Source organism: Lepidochelys kempii, chromosome 16 (assembly GCF_965140265.1).
Source record: "Lepidochelys kempii isolate rLepKem1 chromosome 16, rLepKem1.hap2, whole genome shotgun sequence".
NCBI classification, from domain to species: domain Eukaryota; kingdom Metazoa; phylum Chordata; order Testudines; family Cheloniidae; genus Lepidochelys; species Lepidochelys kempii.
Window position 1 is genome coordinate 13,375,602 of NC_133271.1, and position 22,381 is coordinate 13,397,982.

General features: G+C 49.0%; 1 protein-coding gene across 2 annotated transcripts in view; it reads right to left on the reverse strand.

Annotated features, from left to right (window-relative positions):
• The window catches only part of ASTN2 (astrotactin 2), a 602,974-nt gene that overhangs the window by 459,562 nt on the left and 121,031 nt on the right, over window positions 1–22,381 (reverse strand). The window contains exons 2-3 of one of the 2 annotated variants that reach the window (XM_073314893.1): window positions 15,067–15,323; window positions 259–643 (exon numbers count right to left, since the gene is read on the reverse strand). In XM_073314893.1, the coding sequence (XP_073170994.1) occupies window positions 259–643; window positions 15,067–15,303 (622 nt within the window). In that variant the 5' untranslated portion in view covers window positions 15,304–15,323. The remainder of the gene's footprint in view (window positions 1–258; window positions 644–15,066; window positions 15,324–22,381) is intronic. The other variant, XM_073314892.1, reaches the window with a different exon arrangement.

Sequence of the window (22,381 nt, forward strand, 5' to 3'; positions counted from 1 at the left end):
TACAGTCGCAGATGAGCGAGCGAGCAGCCAGGTTCCCTACGTGAAGGCTGCTGCCCGATTCTGTTGTTTTTTTTTAAAGCATTTGAAGCTGGGTGTCTCGGAGCATTCACTCGACTGAGCAAGAGGAGAGCGGAGGCCATGAATGGGATGGCTGCCAACCAGCGCCTCCGAGATCAGCTACCACCTCCTAATGACCCTCTGGTACATTTGGCTGTTTGGCCAGCAGGGAGGGAGTAAATAGGAAGGGAAGCGACAAACCTTTCTTCTCGAACTCAGGCTTCTCCTCCCCGCCCCTGCCCAGGCTCTCCAGCGTCCGCGTCACCTGGCTGCCGAACTCGTCCTCCCTCGCGCCAGCCTCCACCTGCTGCGGGACCTCGTCCTCGTCCTCGACATCGTAGTCATCCAGGATGGGCGTCTCGCGGATCGGCATGCCGATGACGGAGTTGTGAGCCTGCAGGCGCGAGTTGCGGAAGCTCTCCCGGGCCTGCGGGCCCAGCAGCACCGAGGGGATGTAGTGGATCTCGTGGGTGGCTTCGGTGCTGGCACTCTTCTGGGGGATCCGGCGACGCTTGGGCCATCGCCGCTGGGCATACAGCGCCACCGTGAACACCAGCAGGAGCAGGAGCAGAGCGATCAGGCCACCCTGCCGGAGAGCAAAGGAGAAGCATTAACAGAAGCTCAGAGTTTGCATTGCTCTGTTCCCTCCAGACCCCACAAGGGACCAGGACAGCATCACCATCTCCCCTCCTCCCCCATTTCTGGAGCACCCTTTCATCCGGGATGGTCCCAAAGCACTTTGCAAAGTGCCAGCTGTCAGGAAAACCACCACACTCGCTCCTGAAATGCAGCCACCTCTGGGGTGGAGGCAGCAGCCAGGAAACCTAACAAGCACACAGCATGTTGCATGGGCAGGAAAGCTTCTGGCCAAGGACAAAGGGCCAACACTTAGTCCAAAAAACAGGGGTGTGGGGAAAGATCTGAAGTCTCAGCAGAGCAGAGGGGATGTCAGAAGGTCTCAGCCAAAAGACGCCGGCACAGCTAACTGCACGGTACTCAATTTCCATGGGGCAGGGTCAATTCTATTAGCGGCTGATCCAGCTAATCTGACTCATTAGATATCAAGCTACATATTGCAATAGCTCCCACTCCCTCCTGGTAGCAAGGGGGCGATTATCTAAGAACAGAATGAAGATAAAGCAAAGTGCTCCACCATTGCAAACCCCCGAAACGAGATGCACTGCACCAGTGGGAATCATCCTGGTTACCAGCACATCTACACTGGAGGGGTCGCACTGGTGCCATTACAGCGGTGTTGAATGGAGAGCGCACGCTTCAAGAACTTGCAGGGTAGGGCTACGTCCACACCGCAGCTCAGGTGAGCGTACCTGCACTAGCTGTAACCTAGTTAGCCGGATAAAACCAGCAGCTGAAGATGAGGCAGCCTGGACTATACCCTAGGAACGTACTTGCATATCCAGCCCGTAATGAAGCCTGCACTCTCACGGATGTTTTTAGCCATCTAGCAAGATTACCGTTAGTGTGGGTCCATCTGCATGAGCTGCACACCACATCCCCAGCTGCAGTGAAGACGTACCTATCTGGCCCCCATTATCATGATAGCGGAGGGCCTCAAAATATTTATGCATTTATCCTTAACACCCCTGGGAGGCAGGGCGGTGCTGCTATCCACATTGTACGGATGGGGAGCGGAGACAGAGACACCGAGTGACTTGCCCAAGGTCACGCAATGTTTGTGGCAGAGCAGTGAATTGAATCCGGATCTCAGACTAGCACCATCGCCACTGGGCCACCTTTCCTACAGCTGGTGAGCAACACCGCTCTTCAGGAACCACTCGGACAATTCCGGGGCCCAGCCTTTCCCTCTCCAAGCCAAAGACGATCTTATCAAATATATCACTGCGATGGATTTATATATTTATATCTATTATTTACATTGAACACCTCACCATCACTAAATTTATCCTTACCTCCCCACTCCCTGGTCAGGTAGGGAAGCTTTATTCCCCATTCTGCAGACGGGAATCAGAGGCACTGAGAGATTAAGTCACACAGGGAGGCTGTGCCAGAGGCAAGAGTTGACCCTGGATCAACTGCCTCCCAGCCCAGTGCCTCAGCCCAAGGCTACCCCTCTGAAGCAGTATCGCACACGCCCTCCTGGCAGATGCTCTGATGGGAACAGTGGTAAAAGTGCTTCCTAATGCAGGTCCATCCTCAGAGGTGATCTCTCCAAGTGAAGGCACCCAGGCTGGGCAGCAATGGAGAAGTCTTCACTGCCACAGTCCACACTGCACCGGTTCTGGAGGTCTGTCTTTCAAGTGGGCACCTAACGCAGGCAGGCAAGAGAAATGCGCTTGCCATTTGCAAGCCGCTCTGAGATCCCCGCTGCAGCTTCCAGTCAGTTTCATATTGTGGCAGACAAATATCCCAGGGCAGGTAAATCAGGAGTGGCGTGAACAATCAAGGCTTTATAGCGTGACATGTAACTGCTGGGGCAGGGGAGGAATTTATATTGGAAAATGAATGCCCAAATCCAGGAACTTTACAAACCATGTAACTGACATGTAAATATTTCATCTGTATTCAGTAAAAACACTGTGAGCGCACAGAGAGATCTGAGACACAAACAGGATAATCTATAAAAAGCTAGTGTCTAAAAAATGCGATTCACAAGATGAGTTAGCTTGGGAGACAGACCCTCAGCCAACAACAGCGGGATGGATCCAGCAGACTCACTCACTGCTTTCACAATAGTGCAATCTTTGCCCGTGTTCTGAGCCGGTTCCACCCTAATGCAATCACACTCAACTTCAAAAGAAAGCCGCCGAGGAATACACAATATCACACGTGATGCAGATGGCAAGATACCACGTACACCCACAGGGCCGTGCACGGCAGTCTTCTAGCACGCCCCTACGCCCCCTGCACATTCATGCATGGTGGGTGGATCTCACAATCGCACCCACAAGGTCACGAGTGTGGTGAATGGGTCCCCGTGCACCCCAACACCCACACGGCCATGTGGGGTGGATGAGCATCACCCCTCCACCCCCACAAACTCCTACTCATGTACAACAGAACGGTCTCACGCTCACAAACCGGCCTCGTGGCTTCTGGTAGACACCTACACAGCCGGCACGCTTGTGTATAGTGGATGGAATGGGTCCTCTTGCAGTGTTGTGTATGGTAAAGAAGCCGCTCACACCCCCAGCCTTCAGGCACAGGTACCCATCCACAGCCTATTTCCACAAGTTACACCTGCTTTTTTATCCCCCCCAACCCCTACCCAATGGAAAACCTCTTGGCCTCTAAGTTACCAAGAGTAACGGAGGCAGTGTCCCTGTCAGAGATGGAAAGAGATCAGGAATAGAGAGGTCTGCTCAGAACATGGGGTGCCCTGGGACGTGGGGGAAGTCTCAGGAAGTGTTGGTTTGGTTGCAGAGGGCTGGGAAGTGTGCAAAGCCGTCCTTGGTTGCTAGGTCCTGGGGGCACCACCTGGACCTTTGCTTCTCCAGTGGTATATTTGGTCATGAATCCAGCAGCTGGTTGCCTGGAGCACCAGGGAGCAGCATTAGGAGGCGAGGAAAGATTGCCATAAGGAGAGGGGCCTCTGAGGAGCCCACAGCTTTCCTGGCCCAGCCCAATCTGCCGTAAAAACGCAATATGGCAGCTCTCATTAGGATCCCCTCCCCAGCCTCATCTGTTTTCTCATTTGGTTCTGTAATGGACACTAATAGGAAGAAGGGCTCAGGGAGGCGGAATGACTTTGCTCAGCATGACTTTCCCAATTTAGCAGACAGTGTCTGTCGGGAAACCGAACGCATTAGTGGCCAGAAAAGACTCCTGCAGCTGTGACTGGGAGAAGGGCACACAAGGGGAGGATCACAGACTGTGTGAGGATTCTTCCTTGGCGCTCAGGATCAGGGGAGACTAAGGGTACCCAAGAGAGTTTGAAAAAGAGGGAATCCATCTTCTGTTCCCCTGTGTGTGTGCACACAGTGCCTTGCACAATGGGGTCCCAGTCCACGACTGGGACTCTAAGGCATGACAGTGATATGAATTATAATGTTTCTTGGAGCTCCGCTTCCAGGCAGGTCATGGCCTCTTGGGAGAGTCATTCATGGGGGTGGGGAGTTTCCACCTGTTGATTTATGACACACCCAGCTGTACCACTTCATCCACTCGACCACACAGCCACAGAGACCCTGCAGCAAGGGTCTCCCCGGAGGGCAACATGGCGACACCATGACATAAGGGCGATGCACAATCCCTACCCTGCAGTGACTGGAACCCCTGGGGACGCTGGGGCCATTCAGCTGCAGCAATCCTGCATGTGTAACCCACCGGTGGGTGTCTTAAAAGTCTCCCTCCGTGCTGAGGTGCAGACGATACAAGTTCTTACAACCGCTCCACTACAGACCGTTAGCTCAAGCGGTGGCAGCTCAAGATTTTAGCTCTGGAGCATCCCAGTCCAACCCTGAGGTCAGCCAAGATGGCGGCCTTCACGCACGACGAGGTACAGCACGTCCTATGACCATCCAGTGGCCTTACAGCGGAGCTGCCTGTGGCATCACACAACACTCCTGCAGCAGCCGGCGGACGAGCTCACGCTGTCCAGTCAGTCAGTTTCATGGAAGGGGAGGTAGGAAGTGGGTAGGCTGGAGTTACGAGGAATGAGGCCGCAGAGCTCTGAGCTCCACCAGATAAGAAGGGCGGAGGGGGAAGACGCAAAGGAATTTTTAGAAGACAACACCCTCACCCATCCCGCCCTGGCCTCAGAACCAAGCGGGAGCAGGCAGAGGCTGGCAAACGAGAATCTCTTCTGGGGTGTTAGCCTCTGGCCGCAAACAGGAGATCCTCCCGCAAAGCACAAGCAATTTGCCAGCAGGAGCTTTCCATTACCCAAGCGCTGTGTATCAGCGTTCGGGTGTCTAAATGCAGGGCCTGCTGGAGATCATCCCTGCTGCCCACTCCAGCCCCAGGACACAGCCTCGTGGCTGTTAGCTTAGGAGGAGCGGCAGAGCCAGACTGGAACCCACCTATAAAGCTGCCTGAGTGAAAGCGGCAGCTGGAAAGCTAGGAATGGAGATGTTCAGGCTGCCTTAGGCCAGTGAAAGCTCTGCACCATTCAGCACCGGTCATGGGCTGTTTCCTCAACAGCAGGGATGGACACCCCAGCGATCTGAGTGCATTCAAAGTGCCCCCCACAGCTCTGACAGGCTCCCCCCTGCCCTAACACTCAGAGCCAAGAAGAGTGCCCTCTGCTTGCTCCTAACACACCCTACCCCTCAGACAGGGAAAGGGGACATGCCCCCTTATATGCTCACTAGAGCAGGTCAGGAACTTTTCTGTGAAATCATCCTCAGAAAATGCCAACTCCTCAAAAATGAAGCTTTTCTCAGACACGTCCCTGTATCTGTTCACCAGGAAGGTTTCTCTGGTTCAGGATGCAATTACTGGCCAAAACCAGAGACCCAACCGCCCCGGAATAGCCAATACCCTGGCACAGGCCCTCACCTGGGACGGGGGAGACTGTGGAGACTTTCTAGGAGGCTGAAACAGGCACAGCACAGCTCTGGACCTGGCTCTCCCAAGAGCATGCTCTAGCCAATGGGCTAGTGGCTCTTCAGGGGTGGGATGTCTCTCAGAACGGAAGTCTGGTTTTCTGGACAGCCCTAATGCTCAGTGCCCCGTTCAAACAGTCCCCTGCAGGCACAGTCCTCCACAGACATTTCCTCTACCTACCTAGGGGTCTGCGACTGATCCAGAAGAAAGTCTGAGCACTGGGGGGAAAAGCCCTGGACAGCCATGGACATTCCTACCATTGGAAAAGCACCTGCCAACTGGAGCCAGAGGAGGGAAGGAAAAGTGTGAAGGGATCAAATGTGACATTGATCTGAACCATCGGTGAAAGTGGAGCCACTCTGGCTGCCAGGGGCCTGCAGCTGGCAAACCAGATTAACACAGCGTCCACCCACGGCTGCTGCAGTCAGATGTGGTTTGGGGAAGTAGCTTGAACCACGACAAATAAAATTGTCAGTCTATTGTATTGGGCCCACCGAGATGTTTCTGCTTCAGGGATATCACAAACTGCACAGAGCCACAGACATGATTAGTCTGATGTTCCCTCCTCCGGCCTGGAGTTAGCCTATGCCATTGAAGATTACAGGGCTGGTGCAAGTGAATCCCCTGCCAAACCACTTGGTTGAATGGTATGTCTTCAAGGCCAAGGGCAGCTTTCTCTTCCAACTCCTCCTCCGCACCAAACTGCTCTGCCAAGGAGGCGGGGGGGAGAACAGGTGGGGGGCCAGGTTGGATGTGTCTTTGTGCAGGGAAGTAGGGGAACACTGTATAGAGGTTTCCTGTTACATTTGTGACAGACTCCAGCCAGTCCCTGATGGGATGGGGGCCCCCCCATGACCTCAAGCGCCCCTGCAGCAGCAAGTTGGGCAGCGGGGTCTGAACCAACTCAAGCTGGCTGGGAAAGGGCAGAAATGTGCAAATCCTCCCACTACACAAAACATCAAGGAGGCGGCCTTTTAATCCCTCCCCGAGCGCAGCCAGGCTCCAGGCCGCGGGCAGCAACGCACTGATGTGCGGCGAAACGTGGCTCATGTACTCAGACTGCTGGGGGAGCACACACGAGGAATACTAACCCTCAGCATTCCTGGGGCCGCTGCCCGGAGCCAGCACCGCACTCCCTATCGCTGCACGGGAGACTTCTCTTGGCCAGAGCCACAGGCCACAGGCCCCCTGCTCTCCCCAGTTCGACACAGATCAATAGCCCCTGCGGGCTGCTCACAGCCGTGCTGCTGGTCCCAGGAAGACTCAGTGCACTTCCCCAGGCCTTCCCTGCTCTTCCAGTGCTTGGCGGAAGCAATCCATCGCACACCGGGCACTGCTACTGAGCGGCACACTTAAAAAAAAAGAAAAAAGAAACAAAAAGAGCTCCTCATTTGTAGCTCATTCTCTTTTCCGTCCCTGACCTCAGTGCGGACAGCCCCCGGTTTACACACCACACACACACAGATGGGAGAGCTTCCTGAAAAAAAAAGTCAAACTTAGGAGACATTGAAGCCGGCCTCATTTTAATCTATTTTTCATGTTAAATTATCCAACTGAGGGAGAGAGAAAGGGGAAGGAATGGATAATATGAGAAATGTTTTATTTGACAATGTGTCATTTGGAAACTGATTATTTCTGTCTCAGGGCTTTTTAATATTCCCGAACAATGGCCGAGTCGCGAGGGGATTGGGTATTCTAAGGCTGGATTTATAATACTCTGTTCTGCAGTGATAAGAACAGGCCTTTAATCCTCCGAGCTGTGAACATGCATATTCTCCCACGTAATGTCCTTCTCCCTGCACTGCTCCGTGCCCCCAGAGTCAGCCGAGTCCCGAAGGGGAATGGAACCGCCGAGACGTGAGGGTGCTCTGAGCAGGCTTCCTCAGCTCATCAACACAAGGGACTGGTTGAAGCCCTCATGAAGGCAACACCCGATGCTAACTCCTGCTGCTGAGGCCTGGGGTGAGCATGGACATGCGTACAGTCGTGGTGCTCACAAGTCAGGCTCCAGGGATAAGGGGATCAGGATGAAGGCAATGCAGTTGCAAGTTGCCAACACACAGAGAGGGCAGGGGACCGCTCTCCCCCCTGCTCCAGGACTCTAGGGATTGTGGGCATAAGCCAAGTCTACCTGGAACAGAGGTGGCTTGGGAATTGGGCGTCACCATGGATGTCAGGGAAAGGAGAGGTAAACTCAGACCACGAGAGCTACTGCTTAGCACTGGAAAAGGGGGAAAAGTGAAGCCAGCCAGATGTAGCAGGAGCTCTGGGAGGACTGCCCAGCCATCTTAATGGCATCCACAGGTGTCCATTTAGAACCAGCTAAATACTTCTCCACTCCCGCGACATGGATGGCCGCTGGGCCACGTAGATGGGGAACACAAATGGGGAGCGGGTATGGCAGAAGGGGAACCAGAGTTTGAAAGAGTAAAATGAGTCACCTGGACAAAATGCAGCTCCAGGACTCAGCAGTTGGTGGAGGATGTGGGAGACAAGAAATCTGTGGGTAGCAGATTTGATTCAAAGGATTAAAGAAAGAGGAGGGCTCCCTCCAAACCCGCATCACTGCCTGGCAAGCGGAGTGAGACTTTGTGTAGTTTACATGAGCTACAAAGTCCTTGATGACAATATTGTTACCCGTGGGTGAGAAACAAACACTCAATGGTACACTCAATGGAATTTGGGTGTACACCTATCAGGGATAGCTGACAGATTCCCAATAGCAAGGTGCTTCAATGCTAACACCCAGTGTTAGAAACACCATGGTAACCTCTGCTATATCCTATAACATGTCTAGATCAACCCTATGTAGTATAAATACAGCACTGTGACAGTCTGTACCCCTATGTTCACCCCTTTTACGAGAATAAGTTTAATTCTGTATAAAGCATACTGTGGAAGGTATCATTTGAAAACTCATGATTTGCTGATCGTTATTGTCCTGGTAAAATGTGTGGCAACATTGTTAAAAATATAAAATTCTGCCATATGATATTACCAAGACGTGTTCTGGAGGGCAGTCACATACAATTCCCCAGAGAGAAAAGGCCAGCCAACTCTTCAGGCAAGAGTCAATGAGATCAAACAGACCACCACCTGATTAAGTGGTCACTCTTTCCCAGGCGAGAGGGTGTGGGCAAAAAAACCCTACATTTTGACAAAGAAGCAGTTTAAGGCCCCTGGCCACACAGACTTTCGGTCTCCTGAACATCAGCTGGATACAAGTCTTGTGCAAGAAAAAGGGCTTTAAGAGGAGAGGGCAGACACCCCATCACCTCTCCCGGGCTCTCTACTCACAGCCTCGTCAACACCTGAAGAACAAAGGAAGCAGCTTTGGACTGGGGGAGAGATCCCGCCTGAAAGAGGTTTAGCCAGTAACACTGCTGGAACATGCGGTGAGAGAGACCTTTGCTTTGTAGTCACTTAGCTTGTTAAGTCAGGTGTTAGTTGTGTTTTACCTTTTATTTCCTTATAACCAATTCCACCTTATGTGCCTCATTACTTGTGATGACTTAAAATGTATCTTTCTGTAGTTAATAAATCTCTTTTGTTGTTTTAGCTAAACCAGTGTGTTTGGATTGAAGGGTTAGGGAAACTCCATTTGGGATAACAAGGTTTGTACATATATCATTCTCTAGTAATAAAGGACAGTTTTTAGAAGAACATGTATTGTCTAGGAGGGTGCGGGGCAGTACAAACGCACATATCTGGGGGAAAGTCTGGGACTGGGAGATTGCTGGTATCCTAGTGTAAGTCAGGAGGTAGAGCAACTCATACAGTTTAGGTGGGAATGATATACATGCTGGAGGCTGGGTGTGAGCAGACCAGGAGTGGGTGCTTTCAGAGCGAAGCAGTGCAAAAGGCACCCCAGGATGGGGAATTGAGGGGACACCACCATCCATCAGTCCAGACTGTAACTTGGGTATTGTCATAGACACAGGCCTCTCATACAGGGCCCAGGCCTTGCCTTCTCTTGGGCTTGAAGGCATTCGGTTCTCAACCCTGCCCGGGCTCAGGGAGAAGGAAGAGTAAGGGTTGCCCCTGAAGTTGTCTCACCTACAGTGAATTCTGGTTGCCATTTTTATCGGAGAAGTGGACCTTTGGGACAGGAGCATGTGAATATTCTTTTCCCAGGTGGACAGTGCTTGGACGGAGGGCTGCAGGGGAAAGGCGGGGCTTGTCTACACTACGGAGCCAATGCCGGCGTGAGCCCCTTAGCACAGATACAGCGCACACTAACAGGTTTTCTGCTGGCACAACTACACCTCCCACCCAGGCATGCGGACAGAAGCGGCACAGTTGTGACTACATGGGGGTTTTGGCCAGCATAGCTAGGTCTACTGGGGGGTAGGGAGGGGGATTTTTTTCCCCCACACTCCAAGCCAACATAGCGAGGCTGGCAAAACTTTGTAGTGTAGACTCATTCTTTCCCCACCCATTCTACAAACCTAGTGAAGGCATACCCTAAGTCCAGAATTGGACATCACTAAAAGGGAAATCGAACCTCACACCTCTAGATCTTAACACATGGAGCTTTCCTACCTGACCTAAAAGCAGCCAGCCCTCTTAGTTAGGACTACAGCAGACTCAACAACTTCTATCTGTGTGTCAGCCACCACGGCGGGAGAACAAAGCGCTGCATTGTGTGCATGTGCGTTACATCTGCACTAAAGCTTCTGGACTCGATGTCACTTGAGCTAACGGATTGCCAGATTAATCAGAGCTAGCTCGCGTGGCTGTAAATTCCAGTGTTCACACTCCATAAATGTTTGCTCCAGGAAACATTTGTTCCTGGTCATAGTTCGTCCTAGGCTGAATCCTAGAGCAAACCATAACCAGATGCCAACATTTGGGAGCATCTACAACAGTGTTCATTAACTAGCAACCAGTTAGCTTGAGGTACAGCACAACCAAAGCTTTATGTAGACAAAGCCCACAGAAGAGGTCTATCAGCTCCCTGGTCTGCGGTGTGGTACTTCTGTATACACAACCTGCAAATCGTATCGGCTTGTTTGGACACTACACCACATTGCAAAAACTCCTCGTTCTCCTCCTTCAAAACCCCTCCTTTGCCGAGATGGCTGAAAAAGACTAGGCAATGCTGGTGTACTGAGATCACTTCCTATCACAGTGACCAATGTGGTCTCATTGTTTCCTTCTAGTCCTCCATGTGTCTGGATCCATCTGCTGTCTCTTGTCTTCAGTTGTAAACACTTTGAGGCAGGAAGGGTGTTTTTGTTTGTGTTTGTACAGTGCCTAGTACAATGGGGTCCTGGCCATGACTGGGGCTCCTAGGTGGCACTGTAATTAGTAAGAACAACAGCAAGGCCGTGTGAGATTGACTGTCGGCTCTCATCCCTAAGGCCTCCTGCTTCTCAGATCTCTCCCTCCCTCAGGCCGTGCTTACACCAGCATTTTTCTTCAAGTTTCCATCAGCACATTAGCACCAATGCAGCTCCACCAGAGGTACCGATGACAGGACTGCTGGCATCGAGCACCCTATCATCTAACCCTGCTCAGAGCGGGGTAAGCCACCGCAGCAAAGCTCCCAACACAGGTACGTCTGATGGAGCTGCACCGAGTGGTAGCTTGGAGGAAAACTGCCATGCATGTCAGAGACTATTTTGCCCAGATACACTGTAGGAGTTCACGTTTCTCCAGAGCAAACATCAATCTGTTATTTCCTGCCCACATTAGCCCCCTCCCCAAGATCCCTTTGTGTTATGGCTCCATCTTCCCTCTGTGCGACATCTCCCAATGCTATTTCTTCTGAAAATCTTAATTAATGTGCTGTTAGCTCCTTCCTTCAGCTCACTAATGATGATAAATAAGACTGCTCTCAGCAGAATGCTCTCTCTCTTACACACGCTCCCACGTATCATGACCTTCTTTGCATCCTGTGGTTTCCACACACCCCTGGGCCGAGGACTTTTCCCTATACAACATTTGTTACACAAGCTCCTTCAAACCCTAGAGGAACTATTAGGTCAGGCGAAAGGCCCATCCTAGCATTCCTTCTCCTACAGTCACCTTCTTAAATTACACCCAGATCTCCACTGCAGCTGACCCACATTATCTCTGAACAGTATGGAATGGCTTTGAAAAGCACATTGTGCCACTAATGGTAACAACACTCTGCCCCTTCTGTAGCACCTTCCAGCTGAGGCGCTCCCAGGAATTTACAAACATTAATTAAACCTCACACGCCCTGCAAGGTAAGTTATTGTCTTCATCCCCATAGTAGAGAATCTGAGAAAAATGAAGTCAGTGCAGAAACTGAGGCCAAGAGGTTGCCCTGTTCTGTTCATTCTCTCTGAAACAGCTGGTACCAGCCACTGTCAGATGACAAGATACTGGGCTAGATAGACCATTGGTCTGACCCAGTACAGCCATGCTTATGTTCTTGGGTTAAATGACTTGTTCACGGCCACACAGGAAGTCAGTGGCAGAGAAGAATCCAAAATAAAGCCTTTCTTTTCACCATGGCTGTTTGTGGGGGAGGAGGCCAGCCAATGGGGCAGGATTTTTATGGGCGATGTTGGAGATGTGGGTGGGAAGGAAGTGAGAAGAGTTAGGTGTAAGGGGAAGCGATCAGCTCGGTACCTAAAGGATTTCAGGGTGGACATGTCAAGAGTTAGCTCTGCTTGTGTGTCACTAAGATACATTCGTTGCCCATCTTGGCTGGCAGTGTATTCACTGATAGCATGCAGCTTTTGTGGTCTTCAGTGGATAGCATTAGCCTCTCATGTTAAATAGTTATAGTAATCCTTGCATAGCACAGAGCCACAATGAGCTAAAGAGACACTAGAACTGCATGGCTGGCAAGTATTGTTATCCCCATTGGGCAGATAGGAAAACCGAGGCATCAGAAGGTCAGAGAGTAAGTCAGTGAAAGAGAGAAAACTGGTTTAAAACAAACAGCAGCTCAGATCACTAGACCATATCCCTCTCCAAAAAAAAAACGCCCCAATGAAACACGATAAGAGGCAAATCAATCAACTAATAGGGCACGTTCTACCTACATGTCCACATCCCCTTTTGAGCCCGGAGTCAGCAAAGCCCACTGCAGCATGTACTTAACATTACACATGTACTTAAGTTCCATTCAAGTCAATAGGGCTTAAGCACATGCTTCAAAGCTTTGCCCAATCGGGACGGTTTACTGAACTGGGGCTTTGGACAGAAGCGTATTATTTCCTGTATTCCTCCATAGCTCTCCTGACACTCAGATGGGTCTGAGCTCTCATGATGACTGGACACCCTCTTTTTTATCCTGCTCTCATCTACCCCTGCCCAGAGGCGACAAACGGTTGCAAAACTGCCTTAGCCGTGACATACTCAAGTGCTCTACTGCTGGGAACATGAAGATAAGTGGAAGGGGCTAAATTTGGCACTGAAGTTTACTGGTGCAGATGGATTTACACTGGTGCAGCCACATGCAGAGTCTGGCCCAGGAATTTAAGAATTAGGGCTCCCACAGTAACACTAAGTCAGCCCCCATGTGTGTGCCATATGGATATCTAGCCTATACGCTACCCCACCCATACGCACACAGCGCATAAATTTAATAGCATACACAGCCCTAGAAAGCCTAGCGTAAGTACAAGAACAGTTACAGTTGCTGTGGGAACTACAAACTTTAAAATCCCAGACCCATTTGTATTAAAAATCTCAGACAAAGTCACATTTCCCTATAGTTTTATTTAAAAAAAAAAATACATTGAATGTTGTTTTGCTGGGGACAAATGGCAAGGTGAGCCTGCCAATCAGACAGTCCGTACCATTCAAACGTACAGTGTGATGTTCATTGGAATGGTCTCCCCGGGATAGTCTATATGCAGGCATCGGAAGAAAAGCAGCTGCTGAACAAACAGAACACGCCACTAACTGGAGCTACACATCTTGGGAGGGTAACAGTTCAAACCATTTCTATGCTACATTTCTTCAAATCACTTGCCCTTGGTGGGCTAGGTACAAAAGGTGATTTTATTAAAAACTTGCTAGCCAATGTGTTTTAAAATCTGAGCCTAGACAGGGTTCATCTTCGCTTTTAACAGGTCAGCCGGTTTAGGGTTAACCCTTGGCTCCCCTCTAGGATTCACCAGAACCAGCTAGCACAAACTGCAATTTTCCCGATCGGTACTCGGAGTTTAAATGCATTAGCTATCACAGTTTAACGATCACATTTCCAAACGTGGACAGCCCAGCAGAGTGCAAGGTCCAGGATAAGACCAAAGCTTTTTCAAGCAGCTTGAGTTATCCAAGCCCTTCCCCCCCCCCAAAAGCACCTGAAATGTGCAGTCTAGGCACACACTCTGATTTTTCTTACTCTGATCATTCAAACCGATCAATAAACTTCTAGCAAAGTAAGAAAAAAGAAGTCCTCTCAAGTCAAGAACTGAAAGATTGAAATGTAATAGAAAAGAGTCTGATACCAACAGTAAAGCTCCTCTACACCGCACAGATCTGAAAGCATCATTTACTACGCACTTGTACAGCCCCTGACACAACGGTGCCTGACCTAGCTGATGCCTCTAAGTGCTACGGCTATGCAAATAACACAGCTAATATTTAAATTACTGTTTAAACAAGGGCTTAAATGAAAATGCCTCTTGAAAAAGTAGGCACAGGAACCCTGCTGTTCTAACCCACAATGGCCAGGCCCCCTTCTTAAGAGGCTTTTGGACAACAGTCAGGAAAACATCAGTGTCCTACAGATGGAAGAAAAGCAGCTAATTCAGTGTCCCTTCCCAGCTATTCTTTGCAAAAGGGAGCGTTAATGTTGCCTGCCTCTCTGGCTCTAAAATAAAATAATAATAATAATAATAATAATGTTTGCAGGGGACTACTTACCAAAGTCTACTGCTACTCTGAAAAGCAGGCAGCAGATTGCATGAATGAACTCTCAGTGGCGGATTTCCTGTACTTGGTTCTGAGAGACACATTAAACTGGGTCACAGCACAGTAACCACATTCACTTCCCCTAGCTGCCCTCTGACCCAAGCAAATGAAACCTAGTTCAGACAATAAACATGCTGAAAGGCTGTTGGAGCTGCTTCTAAGACATTTATGGCATCCTGCCCTGCCCTACCTCCCATGCTTTTCCACCAACCCAGACAAACAAGAACTGGTACAAATCAGTAACTTTCATCTAATAAACAGGCAACCAGGTATCTGCTCAGCGATAACTAGGATGGCTGAAGAGGCTTGGCATGGCCCCAAGCAACTTGAAAACAAACAGGGGAGAGAGCTGGGGAATGAAAAGCTCCAGGGATTGGGATTTTTAGGCTTTCATCACCGAAGCTCTTCAGGGCAACAAGAGCTTGGCAAGGATCCCCCAAACCAGCCTTTCCACAGAGGATTGTTCCCTCTACGCCAGACGGATGGTCCTTTTGATGAAAGGACCTCCATCATCTTCCTCCCACCAAGCAGCTGTCCTGGATACTAACTACCATCCCAGAGCTCCATTATGACTCCACACACCTTCACCCAGCTCACGGCAGAGAGCCCCCTGAATGTTCCTTCGATGCTGCTCGGGAGGAAGGTGGTGGTGGCCTCCGTGGTGCACAGAAAGGGCTTCTCCTTAGTCCCCGAAAGGAACTCCTTCAACCACGGTCTCTCCCAAAGGGAATCACGCCCTCTGACGCCCCAGATACCGCTGCTGGGGCATTGCTGGAAGTCCAAACAGCTCATGTCCAGGCACTGAAGGACGCTCTCCATTGTTGGAGCCCAGGCAGGCACTGCTAGGAGGAAGCACAAACTATTGCCAACAGGGCGCTGCCGTGAAGTGGTAGCTTTCATGACCCGAAGACACCATTACGATCAGCTAGTCCCAACTCCTGCACAAGACAGGCCACAGGACGTCACCCAGTGGTTCCTCCACTAAGCCCATAACTTCTGGTTAAGCTAGAGCCTCTCTACCTGGGAACAATCAGCCACCACCCTGGGTAAACTGGCTCCAAGCGAGTATTACTGTTCCAATGAATGTGGCAGGGGTGGTACTACCAGAGGGGGGAAAGCACACAGGGTAAACTGACTGACCAAGGAATGAAAACACACAGCTTCTTTGAGAAATACAATCTTCTTACAGGCACTGCACTGGAATGCAGGAGCCAGAGCTTTGACTCCCAGCTCTACCACACACTCCCTGGGACACCTTGGGTGAGTCACTTCATCTTTGTACCGCAATCCCCCATCTCTAAAATGAGGAACCCAGTCCTTCCCGTCTCCCATCCTTGGTTTGTCTTGCCTAATTAGACTAAGTTCTTCGGGGACTGTCTCAGCACTATGGGCCCAAGATCTCAGCTGGGGCCTACAGGAGAGTGACCTTAATGCTAATGAGAAAACATAATAATAATTACAGCAGAACCCTGCTAATTCACGTACCCCATAATTCACACTGACAAAACCCAGAAGCTTCTCTCTTCTTCCCGATAAAGTTTTAACAGATGTTGAAGCAAGGTCTCAAGTTACTCTGACTTCATTACTTTGTACAAAATATATTACACAACATTAAGTAGCAAACTATGAAGTATCATAAATAATTAAAACTAAACACAAGTCAGATCAGGGAACAAAGTACATTTGCTGTTGAAAAACAATTGCCTGTTTGTTTTTTTTTCATAATTGTGTTTATTCGCTTCCTTGTTAATTTACAAAAACCCCAGTGGATTCTCGGATCGCCTGCTCATTAGTGCAAATTAATGCTGTTCCCACTGTATATTCCACATATAAATAATACAAAAAAAATCTAATAAAAACCACATATCTCCAGATGAAGGAACATAAACACAATTCAGATTGTGCCTCCAGCCCTTGGACGACATGTTAGAACATCCTGCTTTCTGCTCAATTAGCCAATGCATTTCTCAGAGCTGCTGGTTTTCGGACAGCTGCCCGGAAGAAGTGGTAAGAAAGGGAAATGAACTTTGCAAAGCATAAGGAGAAAGAATCAGAGTGAAGAACCACAAGTTAATTATTAGGACTGTCAAGCAATTAAAAAAATTAATTATGTGATTAATCGTGCTGTTAAACAATCATGGAATACCATTTCTTTAAATATTTTTGGATGTTTTCTACAGTTTCAAATATATTGATTTTAATTACAACACAGAATACAAAGTGTACAGTTCTCACTTTATATTTATTATTGATTACAAATATTTGCACTGTAAAAAACAAAAGAATTTTTCAATTCACCTCATACAAGTACTGTAGTGCAATCCCTTTATCATGAAAGTTGAACTTACAAATGCAGAATTATGTACAAAAAATAACTGCATTCAAAAATAAAACACTGGAAAACTTTAGAGGCTACAAGTCCACTCAGTCTTACTTCAGCCAATCGCTCAGACAACCAAATTTGGTTTCAGTTTACAGGAGATAATGCTACCCGATTCTTGTTTACAATGTCACCCAAAAGTGAGAACAGGCATTCGAATGACACTGTTTTAGCCGGGGTCGCAAGATATTTATGTGCCAGATGTGCTAAAGATTCATATGTCCCTTCATGCTTCAACCACCATTCCAGAGGACATGCGTCCTTGCTGATAATGGATTCTGCTCGACAACGATCCATAGAAGAGCGGACTGATGCATGTTCATTTTCATCATCTGAGTCAGATGCCACCAGCAGAAGGTTGATTTTCTTTTTTGATGGTTCGGGTTCTATAGTTTCTGCATCTGAGTGTTGCTCTTTTAAGACTTCTGAGAGCATTCTCCACACCTCGTCCCTCTCAAATTTTCAAAGACACTTCTGATTCTTAAACCTTGGATCGAGTGCTGTAGCTATTTTTAGAAATCTCACTAGGTATCTTCTTTGCGTTTTGTCAAATCTGCTGTGCAAGTGTTCTTAAAACGAACATGTGCTGGGTCATCATCCGAGACTCCTATAACACGAAATATATGGCAGAACGCGGGTAAAACAGAGCCGAAGACATACAAGTTCTCCCCCAAGGAGTTCAGTCACCAATTTAATTAACACATTATTTTTTAACAAGCATCATCAGCATGGAAGCATGTCCTCTGGAATGGTGGCTGAAGCATGAAGGGGCATACGAACGTTTAGCATATCTGGCACGTAAATACCTTGCAATGCCAGCTACAAAAGTGCCATGCAAACACCTGTTCTCACTTTCAGGTGACATTGTAAATAAGAAGCAGGCAGCAGCATCTCCTGTAAATGTAAACAAACTTGTCTGTCTGAGCGATTGGCTGAAGTAGGACTGAGTGGACTTGTAGGCTCTCAAGTTTTACATTGTTTTGTTTTTGAGTGCAGTTATGTAACAAAAGAAATCTGCATTTGTAAGTTACACTTTCAGGATAAAGAGATTGCACTACAGTACTTGTCTGAGGTTAATTGAAAAATACTATTTCTTTTGTTTCTCACTTTTACCGTGCAAATATTTGTAATAAAAACAATATAAAGTGAGCTCTGTACACTTTGAATTCTGTATAGTAGTTAAAATCAATATATTTGAAAATGTAGAAAATCATCGAAAAAATTTAATAAATTTCAATTGGTATTCTATTGCTTAACAGCACGATTAATCGCAATTAATTTTTTTTAATCTTGATTATTATTTTTTGAGTTAATCGTGCGAGTTAACCACAATTAATTGACAGCCCTAGTCATTATTATTTGTGATACTGGAAGTCTACCAAAGGGACAGACAGACGACTAAATGCCTTCAAAAGCAAATGCCTTAGGAAAATACTCATTATTAAATGGAATACATTTGTAGTCAAATGCCAAGGTTCATCAGACAGTTCAACAGCCCTTCTCTCTAAAGTAATTCAGCAAAGAAGATGGAAATATTTGAGGCCTGCATGAAGAAGCAGCAGCTGCCACGGGAGAGGTGCCATTGGGCAGCTGGAGGGACATGCAAAAGGGGCCGAATGAAACAACCCCCAGAAAACAAGACTCAGAGGGAAAATTTATGGGACTTCACAACACAGGGGACATGCAGAGCAGCCCAAGACAGACAGGGATGGCAGAGCCTTGTTTTGTACCCTAAGCGATATCTGATGGCACAGGAAGCATGCAGATTACCATATTGCTCTCTTATATACATGTAAATAAAAGGCATGAGAGAGAGAAAAAGAGAGTGTGTTGAATAGGATTTTTTAAATGTATTTCTGGACATTCAAAACAATTTATGGAGCCGGGAGCTGATGGGAAGGTGTAATTGTGCTCCTAGGAAATCAAGGGAAGGGAAAGCTTTCTTTTTTTTGTTGTTGTTGTTGTTGTTTTTTTAAAAGGTTTATTACTGAGCCAATAGCTGGCAACTGCCTTGGGACCGATCCAGCCGATTGTGTAAATATGTTTAGGCAGGTTTTTTAAGTGCAAATATTTCAGTATAATGAGCGTTCTGTAAAGTAACAGCAGAAGCTGCCGTTTAACTTTTACTACCGTCACTGCTTTCCAAAGGGGCGGGGGGCACTTGGAGCAGAATACTAAGAATCAGAGCTCTGTGAGGAGATTTCCCTTTGCATCTGTCACAGATCCACAGGGTATGATCTATGCCCTGGCCGGGAAGCAATCTCTTGGGAGTCACCCCTTCAGTGTGCCAGACCCTGAGGGTCCACACGGTTCCACAGGGGCAGGCCCAAGGCCTCCATGATGTCAAAACTGGGGCATACTAGTGCCAGCAGTCCCCTTCCGTCTCTGAGATTCCCTGCAGCAACTCCAGCCACGCCAGACTCCTGCTGGAGGTTTGTGCTTTACCCCTTCCGGGTGCAATGCTCTCAGTGAGCATCTGCAGTGACACCAGGCAGCCTTTTCACATGGTGACAATTTATTAGACACCTGGCGTCTGGAATCGGAAAGTCTCTGTCCCCTTCTCTTCAGTCCCAGCCTGTGTGTGCTGTCCCTCTGGGGAGCTCAGCTGTCTGTGAGCACAACCACCTGTCACCCTTCTTTGTTCTCCACTCAGGGCCTTTGCTCTGCCTCCCTGCAGAGAAGGGAGCAAAAGACACCGTCACTCCATTCACATGTGTAGACTGTATTCAGTTGGCTAGCGACCATGATCTCCCACCAGGCTGCTACATGAGAAACTCCTTCTCCATTCGCTCTGCAATGCAAAGCTCAGAGGGAAAGTGAGGCATGCATAGGAATCAAAAATATTACCAACGCTCCCACATTCCTCAGAGCATCTGAAAGCACTTTGCAAAGTATGTGCTTAGCGTGCCAAGTTGTAGCCCCTTCTGGGGTGGGAGAGTGTTTCCTAGGTTCATGATCCCTTCACCACTGCCCAAAAAATAAAATAGCATCCAGTATATTTCCAGCGGGAGACGAAGGTCTACAGAGAACTTCAGTTAATGTTAACTTCCATTGTCTTCAGTGGGACTTAAGCATATGTTTATTAAGTGCTATAACATTTCAGTGTAGACACTACCTAAGCCAACAGGAGGGATTCTCCCACTGACATAGGTAATCCACCTCTCATAGAGGTGGTAGCTAGGTTGATAGAAGAATTCTTCCATCAATCCAGCACCGTCTACACAGGGACTTAGGTCATCTTAGCTACACCGCTCAGGGATGTGAATTTTTTATACCCCTGAGCAATGTAATTTTCTAGCGTAGACCAGGCCTTAGTGAATAAGGATGGACCTTCAGGTTAAGCATGTTTAAGGACTTTGCTGACTTGAGACCTGTGAATGGAACAGTCCCCATTATCCAAGCCCACATCAAAGGTCTCCAAAATGTTACAGAAGCTCAGTGTTGCAATGTGGATGAGGATTTCTGCAAGAAAGGGTTTTTTTCTCCTGATGTACCAGATCTGGGGTTACTGTTTACCCATCTTAAGACTCTTTGTTCTGCAGCACACCTGTCAGTGCGCTAGCTGTATACTCAAGGCTAAACCATCTCACTGAAAAATTGTAACCCGTGCTCCTAGACCTCTTGCTGTATTGATCGAAAACTGGAACTATAAAGAGTCTGAAATGACCCTGCTGTAGTTTTGTTTGCTTGTTTCTAAATGTTCTAACAGGGACTGACCCAGCGATCTTATTACCAAAGGAATGAGATCTGAGCTAGCAGAGCAATGGGAGCCAGGGGAAACCACTACACCCCATTGCCTGATATTGGGGGTGAGGAGAACACCTGGAAAGCAAACACCTTGCATTGCTTTAGTGGCCAATCTTCTGCACCGATGGGCCAGCAGGATTCCACCTTGCTATTTGTTTGTATGGTGGTAGCACAGGGGCGGGCAAACTGCGGCCCACGGGCCGGATCGGCTCGCAAGTCGCACCAAGCGGCTCGGCCCCGCTCCGGCCAGGGCATTGGGTCGGGGGCTAGACCACGTGCTCAGCCTCGCTCAGATTGCCCCACACAGAACCCTCTCAGTCCACACCTGCATCCCCCCACACTAAGCCCCTCCACACTTGGATGCTGAGCCTGCCTGCCCACACGGAGGGGCAAGGCCCTGGGGTGTTTCTGGGGCAGGCCTGGTCCTTGCATTATGTCAGAATTGGGTGCAGCCTCACTGCTGAGTCTGTGTCCCAGGGGAGCTGCAAAGTGATCTCCCACCTCTGTGCAGCCAGTGGCCTGCGCTCCCCAGTGCTGCTCCACATTTGTTTGACAAAGAGAACTAGCAGAATTTTGCAGAATTTTAAAATATTGTGCACAGAATGTGCAGGTTTTGGGTGCAAAACGCCCTCCGGAGTAACATTTCGTCTTCCCAGGGGAGAGGGCTTCAAGTTTTCACTTTTGAGCCTCTGAAGTTAAAGTTAGGCATCACGCCTAGCTCTAATTACAAGGCGTTCTAACGAAGAGGAGACAGCTTTAATTACAAGGAGCTGGCTGGGGATACACATGTCCCGCCACGCATGCTGAGGGCTTAGAGCCAGGCTTTAAAAAAACCCATAACCCAAACCCTGTTAACATGCAAGAGTTTTGCAAACTGCTGCATTTCTCCTCCATGGGCATCAGCTCTGAGCTTCGCGCTCACAGACAGACGTAGGACACTTTCCCTTCCACCTCTGTGTTACACTGGCTTGGGATCAGGGATCTCAGTGTGCATGGGCTCTGGTTTCAGGACCGTGCCATGGACAGACACTCTGTGCCCTCCCTGATCCAACCCGTGAACGGGCAAGCCAGATCCTCCTCCATTCGCCTGCGGGGGAGGAGCGCTGCGTCCAATACAGCGACCCAATTTATACCTTCTAGTCTACTTCTCCTGCACTAAGCCCTGACCTCCTCCAATCGCAGGCTCTTCCTTCCCATCGCTAACACAGACTCCATCACTTTCATTAGCTGGCGAGTCACTAAGTCCCGGAAGAACCTTACCGGGCAGCAAAAGTAAACAAGTGATTACAGAACCAAAAATAAAGCTGTATCCTTCTAAAAGAGCCACTAGAAATTCTCGACACATCATCTGCTTTCAAAGGGAAGCCACGGTGCAAACGCACTCTGCCAGGCTTCTCCTGAACACTCTGGCATTCCCTGGCGACTCTCCCAGCCCCACCTTTGTTGCTCAGTCCGTACTCCTCCCCTCTCCGCGACCTCCCACTTCAGAGTCTGGCTCCTACCCTGCCTCATGCCAAGATGGGCTTTTATCACCCACCTCTGCACCGCTGCTCCCTGGCACTTTCCTGGCAATGGAAGGGCAATGCCTCCCCCCAGCTCCCCGCAATGGGCACAGAGCTACGGTGAAGCGATGCCACCTACATGGCCACAAACGTCCCCCGCTGAAATCACTCTCACCATGCAGGGGCCGAGGGAGGGAGCAGATGTTCCCAACAGGCACCATCCCCGCAGGGATCGTAGGCTGTGCCGGGGGATGTTTCACTTGGGAGC